General features: G+C 43.0%; 1 protein-coding gene across 4 annotated transcripts in view; it reads right to left on the bottom strand.

The window, feature by feature from the left end:
• The window catches only part of blnk (B cell linker), a 71293-nt gene that overhangs the window by 11043 nt on the left and 42076 nt on the right, over nucleotides 1–18174 (bottom strand). For all 4 annotated transcript variants that reach the window (XM_079686887.1, XM_079686888.1, XM_079686889.1 and 1 more), the window contains 10 exons: nucleotides 6943–6980; nucleotides 6397–6514; nucleotides 6018–6121; nucleotides 5776–5848; nucleotides 4753–4836; nucleotides 2315–2340; nucleotides 2194–2222; nucleotides 2014–2070; nucleotides 1296–1323; nucleotides 1159–1210 (listed from right to left, as the gene is read on the bottom strand). In XM_079686887.1, the coding sequence (XP_079543013.1) occupies nucleotides 1159–1210; nucleotides 1296–1323; nucleotides 2014–2070; nucleotides 2194–2222; nucleotides 2315–2340; nucleotides 4753–4836; nucleotides 5776–5848; nucleotides 6018–6121; nucleotides 6397–6514; nucleotides 6943–6980 (609 nt within the window). The remainder of the gene's footprint in view (nucleotides 1–1158; nucleotides 1211–1295; nucleotides 1324–2013; nucleotides 2071–2193; nucleotides 2223–2314; nucleotides 2341–4752; nucleotides 4837–5775; nucleotides 5849–6017; nucleotides 6122–6396; nucleotides 6515–6942; nucleotides 6981–18174) is intronic.

The raw sequence follows: 18174 nt of genomic DNA, 5'->3' as shown, positions 1-18174 counted from the left end.
GCCCTAACAAACGCTGTTCTAATATCCATTGGTTTCTTTGCCTTTGCAAGGTGTTGTTTCTTTATGAAAAAGTCCCGATCACGCCCGACTGTTTCTGGGTGCATGGTCTGTTGTTGTCTCTTCATTTTGCTGGGTTTCATGCTTTCGTTGGCTAGCTTCTCTCTGCATATCACACACTCTGGGCGGGTTTTGTCCGTTCCCTCCATTAAACCGAAGTTAAGATAGCTCTCTAGGTAGGTCCTCATTTTCTTTTTGATTGCAGATGAGCTGTCATCTCCTTTACGTTTTTCAGACATTTTTAGACAAAAATATTCACCTTATGAAGTCGGTCGCTAGCTAGCAAGCGCAGCAAACTGTTATTATTATGAAAGCTGACACAGTAACGTCAATGTTGGCGCCAATCGGAGGAGTATCAGATGAATTTTTAGAATTTTTATTTTAGTTAATCAATTAATTTCTATATTTTATTGTAATGTAGACAAGGCTTTTAGCGCCAATCATGTATTGCGTTACAATATGTAAAAAAAATGATATGTAAAAAAAAAATGATATGTAGCCTACTTTTTAAAAAAAATTTTTAATTCTAAATATGATATTAGGCCTCAAATCATCTGAGGTCTGGCGCCCCCCCTGCGATCTTTGGCGACCCCCCAAGGGGGTCGCGACCCCCAGGTTGGGAACCACTGTGTAGGCTAACACTTTAAGTGTGAATCTATACTTCTACTGCCTTAATCTGCTTTATGGTTTTCACTTTCTTTGCTTCATTTGTTCTGCTTTTAATTCAGTAGGTGAACCTGTATGTTCATAAAATAGCGTGTGTGAGCTTAACTGTGTGTATTAAACTAAAACAGAGCATTTCCTGTCAGCTCAGATTTAATTTCTGCTTTTTAAAACTGTAGTATGTGCTCATGAGTTTCAGTGTTGGTGTTTAGACTACTGCCTGAATATGCTTCATGAAAGGCAGCTTTTCCTATCAATTAAATCCTTTTTATCCTTAATATATTGGTTTCTTCTTTACTAAGGTCACATTGTTCTGTTGTCTTACATTATACACGTAAGGAAATAAATGTTTCTCTTCCACTGGTCATCCTCTAGATGGCACAACATGACAGCAGTCTGTCTTTAAAAATAATGAGGAGTTCACCTATTAATACTTACTATCTTCTGGATCACAAACTTCATATTCATCGTCGCCTGAGGGCTTCTGGACCTGGAAAATCCCAATATTATTAACTGTGGAACGTTCCGTAAATCTCTGGAAAACCACTTTCACATAATCATTTTTCATCACTCACAGGAGTAGGAGATCTCCTCGGGTTCGCTCTGAAAAAAACACAACTCATTATTGGAGTATTAGGAAAGAAATGTACTAACTTCATAACAGACAGAGAAAGAGTTGCACTTAAAGGCTAACTCCACTATTCTTCAACCAGGACCCTATTTATCCCAAGTTATTACGTCTAAGAGACTAAAGTGGACGACAGTCAGATATCGGCCCAGTATTGAGCAGCAGCTAAACATGCTGCAATGTAATCCCATTGTTGCAATTCTGCACTGTTACCGTCTGGTTTTGGCTTCTGACCAGCTCAGTGTTCTGGAACTTTACAGAATGGACCCTAAAGAGTACATTTAAATGTTTATCATCCTTTTACGGACTGTTACTTTTGTGTCATGTGACCTCTTGCCTAAAGAAAACAGTCTAATCGTGGGTGAGAGTAGTGCCAGTGTTTGTTATGTTGGAGTAGAGAAAGTGTATCCTAATGTAATCTAAATGGTTTCCAAGGTAATGACTGAATATGGTAGCCGATTACGACAATATGGAAGGGACATGAGATTTCAGAACGAAATCTCAGAGACTCATCAGATCCAACAGCGGAAAATGGAACAAAGTTTTATATATCCACAGGGTCCTATACATAGTTTTGTCAGACATTTATATAACAATCTGGGCTTGTCAGTGGCAAAAGCAAGCCCTTTTGGTGTACATAGTGCATTTTCCCTTAGTAATCCTACCTGGGGCTGGGCTTGGGTGGTGTAGAAGGAGACTGTGTGGCGGGGATTGGACAAAGTCTGAAAAATTCAAAAGATTATAGTCTCAGAGTCTTAGAGACTGCAGTCTAAATACTATCATTGTGTTTTGCATGTCTGTACAATTACATGAATGATCATCCATGAAGAAAGTCTCCCACTGACCTGTTTGCTGGAAGAGATAATGAGTTCCCCTGTGAAGACACCATAAAATGGAACCACAATGAATTCCACATGTAAATGTCCTTTAAAGAATGCTTGGAAATGCTCTTACATAAAAGCTTACCTCTTTGTCAGGAACTTCATAAAAGTCTGAAAAACAACCAGAGCCGAAATTAGACACAGTGTAGAACCAAACCACTTGTTTTGTAGGAGGATTTCATTGCAACATATTCACCCTTGGTGTGTTTGGACCTATGGTTTGGACTGACTGCTCTTGCCTGTCTCTGATTTCTGAGACAGGCATGCGTGTTTACAAAGACTATTCAATCATGTAAGCCTATTATCTGTTTTTTCAACATTGTAGACATAACATAGGCCCTTCTTTTCTTCCAAATAGCAATAGCAACATGGCTTTTTTAGGTTTGAAATGTCTTATTATCGGATGGCCATTACTTTTTGTACAGTCATTCATAGTCCCTAGAGGATGAATCCAAAACATTTTCACTGATCCGGTGAAAAATCTCTAGATCTAGACCTCTAGATCTCCATTAGGCGCTTTCACAACGCAGTACTTTTCCCACAAAGGTTCATGAGAACTTAGTTCATGAGAACTCTTTAGTTCTCATGAACTAAAGAGCAGATCGCGCTCACACCGGAATAAGTCCCTGTACGAGGATTAGGCAAATAAAGCCGCTGACGTCACTTCTTCTTCTTCTTCTGCTTTCGGTTTATTGGCAGGCCGCAAACAACTTCACGACATATACTGCCACCCAAAGTCCCCGGCCGGAAGTCCCCGGAGTTGGGGACTGGCTTCAGCAGAAGCTGCTGGGACTCCCAGCAGCTTCTACTGAAGCCTTCAGAGTAAATCGCCAGAACGCCGGCACCTCCTCATCTCCACCGCTCCCATGTTTTCTTTTGTGTTGCCATAAGTTAGACTCTCTGCATTTGTGCGCTTTTAGTTCTGGCTCTCTTTGGTGTGAACGCGCCTATTCACTTTTCCTCTATAATGCATCCTAGTGACTTTTCCTCTAGGACCATGAGGTTGGAATGTGTTGTTTGAAGTAAAATGTTTAACTGTTGACCGATAGTAGGTCATCTATTGAACTTTCAAAGGCCATAGAAATAACAATAACGAGTTAGGAGCGTTCACACCGCAGTACCTTCAAACTTTAGTTCTGATATAGTTCCGAAATGTCGCGTTCACACCAAAAAGAGCCAGAACTAAAATTAGTTAATGAGAACCTTTTTACCCCCTTTTCTGTCCTTGCTAGAGCAGGTACTTTCGTGGGAGAAAAAGGTTCCTATGTCTGATTGGCTGGGCGGAATGCAAACCAAGCCCCGTAAAACTCCGAAAAAGTGTTGTGAAGCCGCCATTTTATTTTCCTCGCATTAGCATTAGCCCAGCGCAGAAACCCAGAGAGTCTAACTTATGGCAACACCAAAGAAAACATGGGAGCGGTGGAGTGATGAGGAAGTGTCGGCGCTCTTTTAAGTGAACGATGGGAGCCGGCTCGCGCCCGTGAACGAGCCGTTTTTTTTTTTTTTTTAAGTGACACAAGACAGAATGATGATGATGATGATCTCCCGCTACAGCTGCTCCGTGCATGCATGCAGTGACATGTAATATCCAAGGATTAGAGACTGTTGGATGCTGCTGTTTTGAGCATTGCAATATATTTATTTTCACTATGTTATTTATTTATGATTATCCTTATGCTCAGCAAAGATTTGATGTCAGCTGTTGCTGTCTTTTTTTCTATAGTTAATAGTTACTGAAAAAGAGCCCTGCTGTTTTGTCAGGGCCTTTTCTTTAAATATAATTTTAAAATGTCGATACATTAGCCCCTTTTTTAAAATGTCTATGCTTAAGTTTTTATAGGTGTTGCTATCTGCTTTGTGTAGCGTGGTTCTACAAGCAAGACAGTGCTTTCATTGGGTTGTATCAGAGAGATACAAGGGTCTCTAAATGCAATGATAACATTTGGCCACAGCAAATTATTTATATTAAACATGTAATTTTTACTTTTGAATACTTCAGTACAAAGGATGTATTGAATAATTTAAGTGATATGTGTACACATATAAATCATTAGCCAAAACAGGGCTACATTTGATTTAATTATAAAAGGTATAATATGTGGTAAACTGAAGAGCCGTTTGGGAGTCGAAAGATGATGAGCCTTGGTGAGCCAAGCCAAATTACCTGGCTCACCAAGAAGAGCCGGAATTCCCATCCATACTTTGGGTGGCAGTATACGCCGTGAAGCTGTTTGCGGCCTGTCAGTAAACCCAAAGCAGAAAAAGAAGAAGTGACGTCAGCGGCTTCATTTGCCTAATCCTCCCTCAGGGACTTATTCCGGTGTGAACGCGATCTGTACTTAGTTCATGAGAACTAAAGAGTTGTCATGAACTAAGTTCTGATGAACCTTTGTGGGAAAAGTACTGCGGTGTGAATGCGCCTGTTGTTATGAGTAAAGGTTATAAAAACCAGTAATCTGTCATTTTGATAGCCCCTCGTGAATTAGCGTTTGGGTACAGCAGCATGGTTATTGATGTACCTACCAGGACTGGGTGAGCGCTCTGTTAAAGGTGTAGCCATCATGGGACGGTCCCTTCCTGCTTTGCTCCCACAATACAACATAGGATCTGAGAAGAAGCAGAGATCATTATTACATCTTCATAGTGACAGTCTTGCAGCAGTAGCTTCCATATAGCTACAGTAATTATGTGCCTCCACCACCAATAGAATGTTGCAGTGATGACTTATTTTTGTAGGCAAACCCGGAAGTTAAATTCGCACGAGTCCCTGAACAAAAAGCAATAGGATTTCCAAATTGGATTTTGGTATTTAGCTAAACACATGTTTATGATACTTAAACCTTTTGTTCAACATGATAATTTCCACGTATTGACACCACTTTTAGATTTTTGAAGCGTAAATGCGATTGGCAGTAATACAAAGCAAACTCAAATCACGATTGCCTGCTTATCACCACTGCTTAGCTAAAGGAAGAGTAGTGTCAGCGTGATGACGTTTAATATTTTATTTAGTCGATTGTTAGCAACTACCATTTTTATGGCACATCAAAGTTGCAAACATTTGACAAGTGGAGTATTTACTGTTGTAAGCTTGTATTAACCACAGACCTTATTTCGAATCACAAACATGCTAAAAAAAGTAGGGAATAGGGAACCGGATGTGGTAAAAAGCTTGTTCTTTCCCGGGTTTTAGGACTATTCTATAGTACTGGCCGTATGCATGTTGTTTTTGCGTTGTAGTCCGTTCATCTGTCCATCGCAATCTCATGAACGCAATATCTTAGAAACCCTTGGAGAGATCTTTTTTCAAAATTTGAGATGCACGTCATGAAATTTGATTAAATTAGACAACGTTTCTGTGAACTCACCAAACACATGTTTTTCTATAATATAACAATTCCTACATTAATTATAACAATATTCTACAAATGTCGTACAGAACTGGTTGAAAACTCCAACTTGATTGGTAGACAGAAGCATACAAACATTTTAGTTTTCAAAGATTTCAAATCAGTGTGCCTCCTCTCTTTCTGATCTGTATCTTACTGGAAGGAGGATTCTCATCAGGTTCAATGTAGTTGTCATCATCATTACTGCAGTCTGGATTGATGTAGTCTTCCTGCAGAACAAGAAATTGTGAAAATGGGGTCAGCTGTCCACACTCATCATTTGCCAATACACAGGATATGGCGAAATACTTCATGACGCATTAATGCTGAAGTATCCAGGACGAGACAGGCCTGCAGTACAGTATTAAATAAATGTTTAGGTGGAAAAAGTTGCGTTACTTCATCGCTCCCTTGAAGGGGGGGTTCTGGGGGCAGCTGTCTGGAGCCTTTGCCCGGGCGGAGGGGCTTCCTGGGCAGCCGGCCGGGTCTGCTCTGTCTGTTGTCTGGAAAGGAGAAGTAGAAACAGGACGTCAGCATTTGCATGAATCACCGTTGTGAAGCCCTGTGAGAATTGTGGCTTTGTCTCAATGGTGAGAAAGGGCTGAATGGACTAATGCAAATGTACCATGAAGAGGGTGATCACTGTTAAAGAGAACATATTGAAGAAATAGAAACTGCGTGTGAAAATGAATCCGGGAGAACTGGTGATGTTTGTACAAAAATATTTTTGGGGTGAAATAAATGCAGACATAAGGAGTTGTCAGATGACTGTACTGACCGAGGTACTCCCCCCTTGGGAAGGAAGCAGAGGGCGTAGGGGTGAAGGCTTTGTGGCTGGGGGGAGGCTCGTAGTTGTCGTCCTGCTCCTCATGTGGATCCTCATACATGTCATTGTCCTGTGAACAACTTGCTTGTTATGTTCCATAGAAATATTACACTTTAAATCAGGGTTGTCAAACTCAAATTCCACATCAGGGCCACATCAGCATTATGGTTGCACTCAAGGGGTCGGTTGTAACTTTAAGATTATATAAATATACATATATAAATATATATTAAATCATGTATTATATTACATTATTGGCTCTGCACTGGATTATTATCAGTTCTGTTCTGTTAATAACTTTATAAATAACTACGTCTGAAAGCAGAAGTCTAGGGCAAATAATTGAAATTACACTAATTGTATTGTATATTATATTCTTTGCATGCTCTTCCGGGCCACAGAAAATGAGGTCGCGGGCCGGATTTGGCCTTTGGGCCTTGAGTTTGACATCCCTGCTTTAAATGATTTATAACTCACATACCGTATGTCCCAACTTACATAATCAGAGTCCGACCGTTCTTCATCTTCCCTGAAATCTGTAAACACAGGTATGTGAAATGATTTTATTACTAAGTGCGAGTAATGTGATTCTTCACTTCAGTAAGAGTACTAATACCTGAATGTCAAAATACTTCATTTCAAGTAAGGATTGTTCAAGAACTCACTTATAGAAGCCCTATTCTGCTTTTTGGGGTTTCCCCCTTACCTGTAGCGTGTAACTTATAGGTTTTTGTGCATGTAAATTGTCTGCAAAGGCTAAAATCCCAGTGTTCTTTCCAGAGGGAGTTTTTCTTACTTTTTGATATATTATAGTTTACTTTTGGACCTCAAAATGTTGTTTATTCTTTAGAGATATCTAATGTTATATGTTTATCAATTTCCTTTCATGAAAAATCATAATCTGAAAAGTATCTAAAGAAGTTAAATAAATGTGGTGGAGTACAAATAAAGTTTTTCTCTATTAAAAGTAATGGAGTAGATATAAGGTACTATTATGGAAACATTCTGCAAAGTACAGAACCTCAGTAAGTGTCACAACCCAACACAGAGGGAGAAATTAGCTTATAGAAACTATTCTAATTGTGGATTTTTAAGAAACCCAGGCAACTAAAAATACTAAATTCCAGTAATAAAGTCATGCGAGCAGGTGTCAGAGAACCTCTTCTCATTTTAGAACGAAAGCATACTCTGAAGGTCTGCCTCTTGGTTGAGGAACCAGTGGAGCTTGTCTCCTCACCTCTCACTTAGAGTTGTATAATCTCTCATATAATTGATCGCAGCATGCTTCTCAAAACGGCAAATGGAAATGGGTGCAATCATGTGTGCTTTCTCCTGAAGCACAGTTGCAATGTTTTTGTACATTTGGACATTTTAGGAGCTTGGAGGCTGGAGATATTCCTGCATTTTACTTTTACTATATTTTATGTATTTGTATTGGTATGCGAGGAAGCGTGTGGCGCAGTGGATAGAGCCTTGGTGTTGGGTTTAGGGGGTCACAGGTTCAAACCCCACTGCAGTCAGCATGTTGTTGTGTCCCTGGGCAAGACACTTGCTCCTGTGGGGATTGTCCACAGTATTGAATATGTAAGTCGCCTTGGATAAAAGCAAGTAACATGTAATGTTATGTATGATACACTGTTGGAGTAGCCAGGGACTTTTCAGATTTTCATTGCGAACAACTACTGTAGAAAAGCCCTCAAAGTTATAAGTTATTGTTATATATATTCAGTTATCATATAGAGTTGATACCTGTTCAGTTATGTCTTCATAGTGGGGAGGGGCTAACCCACGTGTTTTGGGGGACGTCATACATCAGAGGGTAATGTGTGTCAGAAGTAAAGTTGCAGGAAAGTTGTACAGTTGTGCAGTGTCATCCTAAGTGTTTATACAGTATTGTCTGCATAAATGAAGGTGAGTGTTTGTCCACAGTACTGCCTGTTGTCACTGCCTGTATTATTATGATAACTTCTGTGCCGATGTGGCTTAATGCAGGGTCTCCGTGGTCATGTGATCTGTGCATGCTGCGTGCATGTTTGTTATAGCGGCTCATTAAGTCACTCGTTAAGTGAGTCGGCACTCCGTCTCAAAGTTTAGGATTATATACACCATGTTGAGTGGCACAGACTGTATTATTAATGTTTTAAGATGTAGTTTATGTGGATAAAGGTTTATGTGGCGTTAAATGTGAGATGTTGCAGTGGCGGCCGGCCAATAGGGGCGCTAGGAGCACCGCCCCACCTCTTCCCACATTCTAGATTTTCATTAAAGCTTTTTTTTAATGAACAAGGTATATTATATAGTTGGTGTCAGCTAAATGTATAATCTATTATAAAATATCGATAAAAATGGTTTTATGATGTCTAAAGTTACTGATAAGTCACATATTTTCTGCTTGGGGCGCAGAAATCTTTGCCCATAGAGTGGTGCAGGGATGACGTAAGTAAGCTGCGTATGGGTTCCCTCGACAAATTTATTTTGGAAAATAGCTCGAAATAAGGTCTGTGGAAAGGCCTGTTTGATAAATGCACGTTTTGTTCAGCCTGATAATCTCCACATGTCTACCCTACTTTTATAATTTTCGAATCTTAAATATAATCGCCAGAAGCAAAATGCTAACGTTATGCTATAAACGAACTACAGCCGAGTACAGCAGGGTCGCACGACTTCAACGTCATGCCAACTTAAGATCGATATTCAAAAATACAGATTTAAAATTGTACAAGTTGAAGCGTTTGTTTTAACAGTTTTCAAGAGTGCAGGTACTTGCTTTCAAGCAGAACAGGGGCAAACTAATTTAGCGGGAGTGTTTAAGTGTTCGGCGTAATGACGTACAACGTCCTCGACAACTTCTGTAGTCCTATTCAGCCACTTGTTAACAACCATCGTTTTTCAGACACGTAAACTCTTCAAAAATCACCAGTGGGAAATCCCATTGACTCTGAGACCAGGGAACCGGTAGTGATAAAATGCTAACTCACTACATGGTGCATGCGCAGTCCGCACTTCTTCAATGCAACAGATAGGAGCAGCTCGGGGTGCTAGTGATGTGTCGGTCGCGAAGGAGCCAGCTCTTCTAAGTGAACGACGGGAGCCGGCTCGCGCCCGCGAACGAGCCATTTTTTTTTTTTTGTTAAGTAATACAAGACAGAATGATATAATAATATCCGCGCTACGGGTGCTCCATGCATACATCTGCTGTTTTGAGCATTGCAATACATTTATTTTCACTATGTTATTTATTTATGATTATCTTTAGGCTCAGCAAGGACTTGATGTCATCTGTTGCTGACTTTTTTTCTTTAGTTAATACTGAAATAGAGCCCTGCTGTTTTGTCAGGGCCTTTTCTTTAAATACAATTTTAAAATGTTGATACAGTAGCTGTCCTTTTTTTAAATGTCTATGCTATGCGTTCATTGGGTGGTATCAGAGAGCGCCAGAGAGTGAAGCCGAAGAGTCGGAGTGTAAGAAAAACTAGATACCGAATATGGAGAAGGAAAATGATGTTTAATCACTTAAAGCAGGGGTGGGGAACCTCCGGCCTCCGGGCCGTATACGGCCCGCGAGACCATTTGGTACGGCCCTCGAGGTAATTTATAAACACACGCAAAAAAGAAAAAAATTCAAGAAATCTGGACCGCAAAATAATTAAACAAGCTTGTTTTTCCTGGCCAAGGTCAGGGTCCTTGAACACAACCCGAGCCTAACGTGTCATCACGTGGTATATGTCTCGTCTCACAGGAGTGTAGTTCTAACGGAGAGCACCAGAACGCGGCTCCGGGCCGGGACTTCACAAATTGCAATACCCATAAGGAGCTGTACACATGCCGCAGTTTTTGCGTGGCTGTGTCTTTAGTTGAAAGCCCAGTGGCGATCTGTTCATCTGTCATACTGATCATACAGTCAATAACGTTGTTGTTATTAGCATCTGGTTAGCTAGCTATGCTAACGAATATAAGAAGCTTTTTCTCCAACCAGTGAGGTAAAGGCACATCTTTATATGATCATTATAGTTATAGAAAAATAAGAGAATAAAGTAAACAGGTATACAATACTAATATGACAGTAAAAAAAGTTGTTATAAATAAACAAGAATACAGTTTAAAAGGCAAGTGATTTGTAAAATATCCATAAAGAAAAAAATCTGCTTACAGTTCTGTTTCATATGGGTGTTGAGAGATGTATCCATAGATCTCTTCATGTTACTCTCAAAGTGGACCAGATTGATGCTTTTAACTTCAACATTTAAAAAAAATCTTCCTGGTGGTGCATGCCCCCAAACCCCCCGAGATGAGGTTAGAAAAGCCCCCCCCACACTTAAATCATGTCCACATGGATATGAAACTAAATACATTTGCACACATCTTGTGTCCATATCTTTCTGTTTTGGTGGTCATGCCACGGTGTATGAATGCGCGGGTCATGGTCAAATATCTGGATTAAGAGGTTGCTTTTTCTTTGCACAGCATGAAAGAAACGCGAAATGAATGGGCTGTGATTTGAGTTTTTTAAGCAGACGTTGAGTTCAATAATTTGTACGGACCTCGAAGGATGTTGTAAAAATTGAAATGGCCCTTGAGAGGAAAAAGGTTCCCCACCCCTGACTTAAAGAAACACCCTTTGAGAGCAGGACATTGGAGGGAAAGCTGAGAGTAAAAGAGCTCGGACCTGATCAGCCTGACATAGGCAGGAGTTAAAGACAAAGGTGAAAAACGTGCTCTTTTTCAAGGAGCTGGTTTAGCAAGAAGGCTTGGCTAACTACCAACACCAGTGCCATATTTAGCTTCCCCTGCCTCCCTTTTCAAATGTCAGGATCAGACCAGTCTATGGAAGAGACCCAGCATGGATCCAGACAGATGTGAGAGACTTAAAGCACATGTCAGAAAAAACTAAAAAGCATGAACAAACTAGGGTCCACATGGATGATGCTATGCGCCGTGTTTAGGAAAGTAAACACAGCTGTCCAATGAGGGCTACAGGATAGGGATCTGTAAGCATAATAAGGATGTTGACAGAAACAGGCACTAAAATAATAGACTGTGTCAAGTGCTGTGTGCCTTTGAGCTAGCCCTGCGTTGTAATATGACATATATTTTGGGTTTGTGTATAAGTTTGCTTACATTTTGGTAGAGCCCCCCGCTGGAGAAAAATCTACCAGCCGCCACTGGTTTAGTGTTTACTGTTCAATTATGGCTCCGCTAACCTGGCTACCAGAAGTAGCATGTCTGTAGCGTTTCACAATAAGAGCATCGGCTGCCGCTTTACCCACGGACAGGAAGTGGAGCGTTAGCATTAGTGGTAGCTTCACTTCGGATCTCTGTGTGTCACTTGTAGGCTACTGAGTGTTTGACATGATGTGTTAATGTGTTTACTATTATAGGGGAAGGGAGACATGTTATATAATAATAATAATAATAATAATGCATTTTATTTATATAGCGCTTTTCACGGCTCAAAGACGCTTTACAATATGAGGGAGGGTAGACAAACAAGGACAGGCAAACAAGTAAGTATAGTAAAATAAATAAAAAGGCAGTCAAGAGGAAATTGATTGAGAGGAGGGGGGCTTATGGGTAGGCAGAGTTGAAAAGATGTGTTTTGAGGCGGGACTGAAAGACTGTGAGGGACTCAGAGTCACGGAGATCTTGGGGGAGGGAATTCCAGAGCCTAGGAGCTGCCACTGAGAAGGCTCTGTCCCCAAAGCTGCAGAGTGTGGATGTGGGAATGGATAGGAGTGCGGCTGCGGTGGATCTGAGGGACCGTGGGGGTTGATAAGGAGTGAGAAGGTTTGTGAGATAAGGGGGGGCCAAATGGTGGAGTGCTTTGTAGGTGAGGACCATCATTTTGTAATTGATGCGATGGGAGACAGGAAGCCAGTGGAGCTCTTTGAGGACTGGGCTGATGTGATGCCATGATTTGGTATGTGTGAGGAGACGTGCAGCTGCATTTTGAACCCGTTGGAGTCTGTTGAGGGATGTAGTGCTGATGCCGTAAAGAAGTGAGTTGCAGTAGTCAAGGCGGGAGGAAATTAAGGCATGGATTAGTCGTTCGGCTGCGGGGCGGGTGAGAGAGGGTAGGATTTTTGCAATATTGCGGAGGTGGAAAAATGAGGTTTTGACTGTTTGGCGGATGTGAGGTTCGAGGGAGAGGGTGGGGTCAAAGATTACGCCAAGGTTGCGTGCCTGATTGGAGGGGGAAACAATGGTGCCATCGATGGTGAGTGTTATGTTAGTGACCTTGCTGAGGGTGGATTTGGAGCCAATTAGGAGGAGTTCTGTTTTGTTGCTGTTCAGTTTGAGGAGGTTATGTTGCATCCAAGTTTTAATAGCTGTCAGACAGGAATCGATGTGGGTAAGGGGTGGGTTATGGAGGGATTTGGTGCTGAGGTAGATCTGAGTGTCATCAGCATAGCAGTGGAAGTCCAGGTTGAAGTGGCGGAGTATCTGACCGAGGGGCAGGATGTAAATGATGAAGAGGAGGGGTCCAAGTACTGATCCTTGAGGAACACCTTGGGTGACTGAAGCTGTGGCAGAGGAGTGGTTGGGGAGGGAGATGAAGTGGGATCATTCAGTGAGGTAGGACTGGAGCCATCTGAGTGCAATACCTTCAATACCAATGTCCCTGAGTCGGGTGAGCAGGATGTTGTGGCTCACGGTATCGAAGGCTGCACTCAGGTCGAGGAGGATGAGAATATTGAGGGAACCAGTGTCAGCAGAGGTGAGGAGGTCATTGAGGACTTTGACGAGTGCAGTTTCTGTACTGTGGTGAGGACGAAATCCAGACTGAAGGGGTTCATAAAGCTGGTTGGTTTGGAGATGGCAGTGAATTTGATTGGCTACAATGCGTTCAAGAGTTTTTGAGAGGAATGGTAGGTTGGAGATGGGGCGGTAATTAGTGAGGGAGGAGGGATCAAGACCAGGTTTTTTGAGGATTGGAGTAACGGCAGCAGTTTTGAAGGCAGAGGGGACGGTTCCATGGGACAGCGAGGAGTTGAAAAGGTTAGCAAGATAGGGGCAGAGGACGGGGAGGCAGGACTTCAGGAGAGGAGTGGGTAGAGGGTCAAGGGAGCAGGTTGTGGGATTTGAGGAACCGATCAGATGGAGTATTTCAATTGGGGTAACGAGGTTGAACTGGGAAAGGCGGCGCTGGGGAGGAGGAGTCAGGAGGTCAAGGGAGATGGGGGGAGAAATGGTAGCGGTGGAGGTTGGGGGAGATGCTTGTATATCAGATGGAGCTGAGAAGGAGTGGTTAATGGCGTTAATTTTGTCTGCGAAAAACTGGAGGAATGAGCTGCAAGTAGCGGAAGTAGAAGTAGGGAGGTTATTAGCACGAGGTTTGAAGAGCTTGTTAACTGTGGAGAAGAGGGTCCTGGGGTTACGGGAGGGGTCAGTGAAGATGTTGGAGAGGTAGGCAGATTTAGCGGCAATAAGAGCATCTCTGTATGCATTGAGATGGAGTTTGTAGTTTATGTAATGGACTGTGAGGGATGATTTCTTTGAAAGACGTTCAAGTTGGCGGCCTCGCTGCTTCATTTTACGCAGTGCGGGTGTGAACCAGGGTGAGGAGGTCTTGAAAGTAACAGTTTTATTTTTGAGGGGGGCTAAAGTGTTGAGGGAGGTGAGTAGGGTGGAGTTGAGGTGGTTGAGCAGATCGTCAGGTGAGCTGAGGGTTGCGTCCAGGGGGAGATTAGACGATAGCAGTTCAGAGAGATGGTTATGGTCAATGCAATGTAGATTACGGAAGGGGATGTTTCTGGGTGGGCAGGGGTTTCGGGTGGGGGGGGCAATGTTGAATTGTATGAGTTGGTGGTCGGAGAGGGGAAATGGGCAAGGGTGGAGGTCAATCACTGGGAGGTTGGTAGAGCAGACGAGATCAAGAATGTGTCCTTTCTCATGGGTGGGGAAGGTGACATGTTGGGTGATAGAGAAATTGTCCAGTAGGGTTGTGAATTCGGATGCCAGCTTGCAGGTGGCTGAGTCAATGTGAATGTTGAGGTCACCAAGTAGTAACAGACGTTGAGAGAGGGATGAGGCAAGTGTGAGGAACTCAGTGAAATCGGAGAGGAAGGAGGGATGAGGTTTAGGAGGCCGGTAGATGAGGATGACTGTCAGTGAGGGAGGGGCTTTGAAGGCAATGAATTCAAAGGATGATACTGAGGGGAGGGTTAGTTCTGTGATCTGGATGTTCTGATTGTGGATTACAGCAAGGCCGCCACCACGGCGGGAGGGGCGGGGTTTAGTGATGTATTTAAAGCCAGGGGGGGATGTTTGGTTGAGGGAGAAGAAGTCATCGGGCTGTTGCCAGGTTTCGGTGAGCAGAAGGAAATCAAGGGATTTTTCCAAGATTAGTTCATGGAGGATGAGGGCTTTCTTGTTGAGTGATCGGATGTTAAGGAGGGCAATATTAGTTGAGTGGGAGGGGCGTGGTATGGTCACAGGCTGAAGAGGTGAGAGGTTGTCCAGGTTGACAGTGCGGGGAGGAATGTGAGATGGGGGGGAGGAGCGGAGAGGAGGTGGAAGGAAGTGTGTTATTATCAGTTTTTGGTGGTTGAGGGCGGTGGAATCCACTCCAGGTATTTGGGCCAGCTCTGAGCAGAGGGCAGTGGAATCCACTCCAGGTATTTGGGCCAGCTCTGAGCAGAGGGCAGTGGAATCCACTCCAGGTATTTGGGCCAGCTCTGAGCAAAGGGAAGTGGAATCCACTCCAGGTATTTGGGCCAGCTCTGAGCAGAGGGCAGTGGGATCCACTCCAGGTATTTGGGCCAGCTCTGAGCAGAGGGCGGTGGAATCCACTCCAGGTATTTGGGCCAGCTCTGAGCAGAGGGCAGTGGGATCCACTCCAGGAATTTGGACCAGCTCTGAGAAGAGGGCAGTGGAATCCACTCCAGGTTTTTGGTACAGCTGGGATTGTAACGGACCAGTGGTGGGTGTATAATATAGAGTAATAAGTGCGCTCAGATGACACAGTTGCGGGACATGGCGGTTAGTCGACCAGATAGATGTTATGGATGATTTTCCGGACTGGGAGTAAACAAATCTGCGTTTGGAACCTCTATGGACATACCTCGGTCTGCGTAGAAGCCCGAGGCAATTGATGACAGACAAGTTTAGAGGAAGCGCAGAAAAGTTGTTGAGATTAAAAAGTTGGGAGACAGAGTATCGTAACATCGTAGTGCCGCGGTAGGATGCTAGCGTTAGCACAGCGCTGGCTATGGTTGTAGACCAGCGGCGCTGAAAGTGGAGCTGTTGGCAGCCGTCAGACAGGATGAGAGGTCAGTTGCAGGCTGTCCTTTACAGCAGATGGGGGGACCGGCAGGAAGAAGAACCAGAGTCAGGGCCCACGGGGAGGGGCAGGACGAAGAATGGGGCTGGTTATTTGATGGATGGAGCAGCGTTAGCAGGTAGGTGTAGCAGGGTAGAGAACCAAGCGTCCGTCAAAAATGGCAATCGGGTGTAACAAATATGTCCAGATCAGAACAAAAAAAAACAACAGAATAGTTAGCAATCTATAGCAGTAGAAAGTGGTCAGAAACTCTTAGATTAACACAAAGAAAGACGAGATTTTCGGACAGAGAAGCGGCGAACAGTCAGCGCCAGCGTCCTCTCACGCCGAAGGATTGTTGTATATGTGTCTTATTATCTCTATAGAGCTCCTGCGGATGATGTCACATATGCTGGTCACGTGACGAGAAACGAAGGGGGCAGCCATTTTGGCAGTAATCGCGTCAGTAAATTCATTGGCAGGCACTGGCAGACTGTCGAGGATGGTGGATAACTGCTGTGCACCAGGTTGCACAAATAGGCGTGGGAAGAAGAAAGGTGTATCTTATTATCGCATTCCAAAAGACGCGGAGAGGAGGCAAAAGTGGATCGCAGCGATTAAAAGAGCCAGGAGCCGTCTGAACAAGACTGAAAGATGGGACCCCCCGGCCGTTTGCTTTCGCTTATGCAGTGATCACTTCATATCAGGTGGGTGAAGGAATACAGTACAATGCTACAAAAAGTTTCTGGTCAGTTTAATTTTTACCGAAGTAGAATCTAGCACCCAGTTATTATAGCTAACGGACTCTGTGATGTCCCTTTTTAACTCAACAAGTGTGGCTCTGGTGCAGCCTAGCCAGTTAGCTTGTAGCAAGCTAGTGGTAAACAAACCCGTGTTGAAAATATTCCTCGGGACTCGGGGAGAGCAGCTCTCCCCGAGTCCCGCTGTGCAGTTGCAGTGGGCTCCCAGCACAACACCGTCGTTCCTGACCACCACCCATGGCTTTAGTTGACTTTCATTAAGCCTTTGGGAGTGATTAACCTATATATGAAATTCAAAAATAGATAAATAAAGGTTAAAAACGCCAGCCACTTTGGTTGAGTACGTTCAAAAATACAAACTAGTTTCAGACGCACTGCAGTAGCTATCCAAGCTAATAAACAAACATGCTAACGTGACACTGCCGTAGCTAGACAAGCTAATAAACAAACAATGCTAACGTGACACTGCCTATCAAACTGGAATAATTTAATACTTACCCTTGCAGTGATGATGCCGAAGTTTTTGGATGTAAGACTCCACAGTTGAATGTTGTTTACGAAGCCGGACTGACACCATTTGTAAGCCTCCAAGCTTTTGTAAGCTCTGAGGGAGTCTCCTGAGTACACTGATGGAAAGCTTACAAGATAGCTGTGGATGTCCGCGTAGCGCAAGTCGGGTACATCGTCTTCAGAGCAGGAGGTTATGCTCTTGAAAAGCACACCGGGTGCATTATATGGGTCGCTTATATTTAATCTTTCTAATTTTGTACTATAAAGCCGAATTTCACTTGAATTAAAATGAGATGTATACTCGCACGGTAGGAAAACGCTGGCGCCGGTCGTCATGTTTACTGCCAAAATGGTGGCTGATAACCAAAAGTCACGTGACCGCAGGAGCTCTATAGGGTTTAGTGACATTATATATTTTGTTTATGTGTGCACAGTGGCGCTGCAAGACACTCTGGGGGCCCCAGGCAGAAGAGACATGCCCCCCAACACGTTCAGCACAACCTGTATGTCTGCCTAAGTCAGTAAAGGAAGTCAAGCCTCATCTCAGCTCCTAATTTCTTCTATTCTGGATCTTTGGCCACCAGTGTTCTGGCCGACACCTGAACCTAGTAATAAACACAAAACTAGTGCCAACCCAGAGTTTAACCGTAACTCTCCACTACAACTACTCTGTATCTATTGTGCACATGACGATAAAACCTTTACATTTAAAACCTTTTAATTAAAAATCTTTGTGGTAAATAGTGGGATGAAGCAGATCTTGTAGGCGTTATGTTACAAATAACTATTACACTTCCCTAATACATGTAGTTAGTATTGCTGATTTGCAATAATAAAAAATAATGCTTTATGAAGTTCTAAACTACTCACATGATCATTGTTGTAATAATCCCTACAGTAACACCGTTGCAATGTGAGAGATAGGAGACCAAATTAACACTCCACACTTTATGCTAAAATGAATTCCAGGATCAGCTGAAGGCAGGTAAATGGCCTTCCAAAGCTAAACTCCTTTTGGCACAGAATGTTCTCTTTGTTTCCTGCAATGTGTCCTTGCTAAGCTTTAATGGTGGTACATTAACACTAAGTACTTCAGACTCTGTTACTCTGTCTGATTCTTTCAGTGTAAGGTCGGGCTTTTGACCATTGTTATTCAACAAAAAGACTTGAAGAGGCCTTATAATGCTTTTGGGGGTTTCC

Source organism: Notothenia rossii (genome assembly GCF_949606895.1).
Source record: "Notothenia rossii genome assembly, chromosome: 6".
In the NCBI taxonomy this organism is placed as follows: Eukaryota; Metazoa; Chordata; class Actinopteri; order Perciformes; family Nototheniidae; genus Notothenia; species Notothenia rossii.
This window is presented reverse-complemented; position numbering and strand designations above follow the sequence as displayed.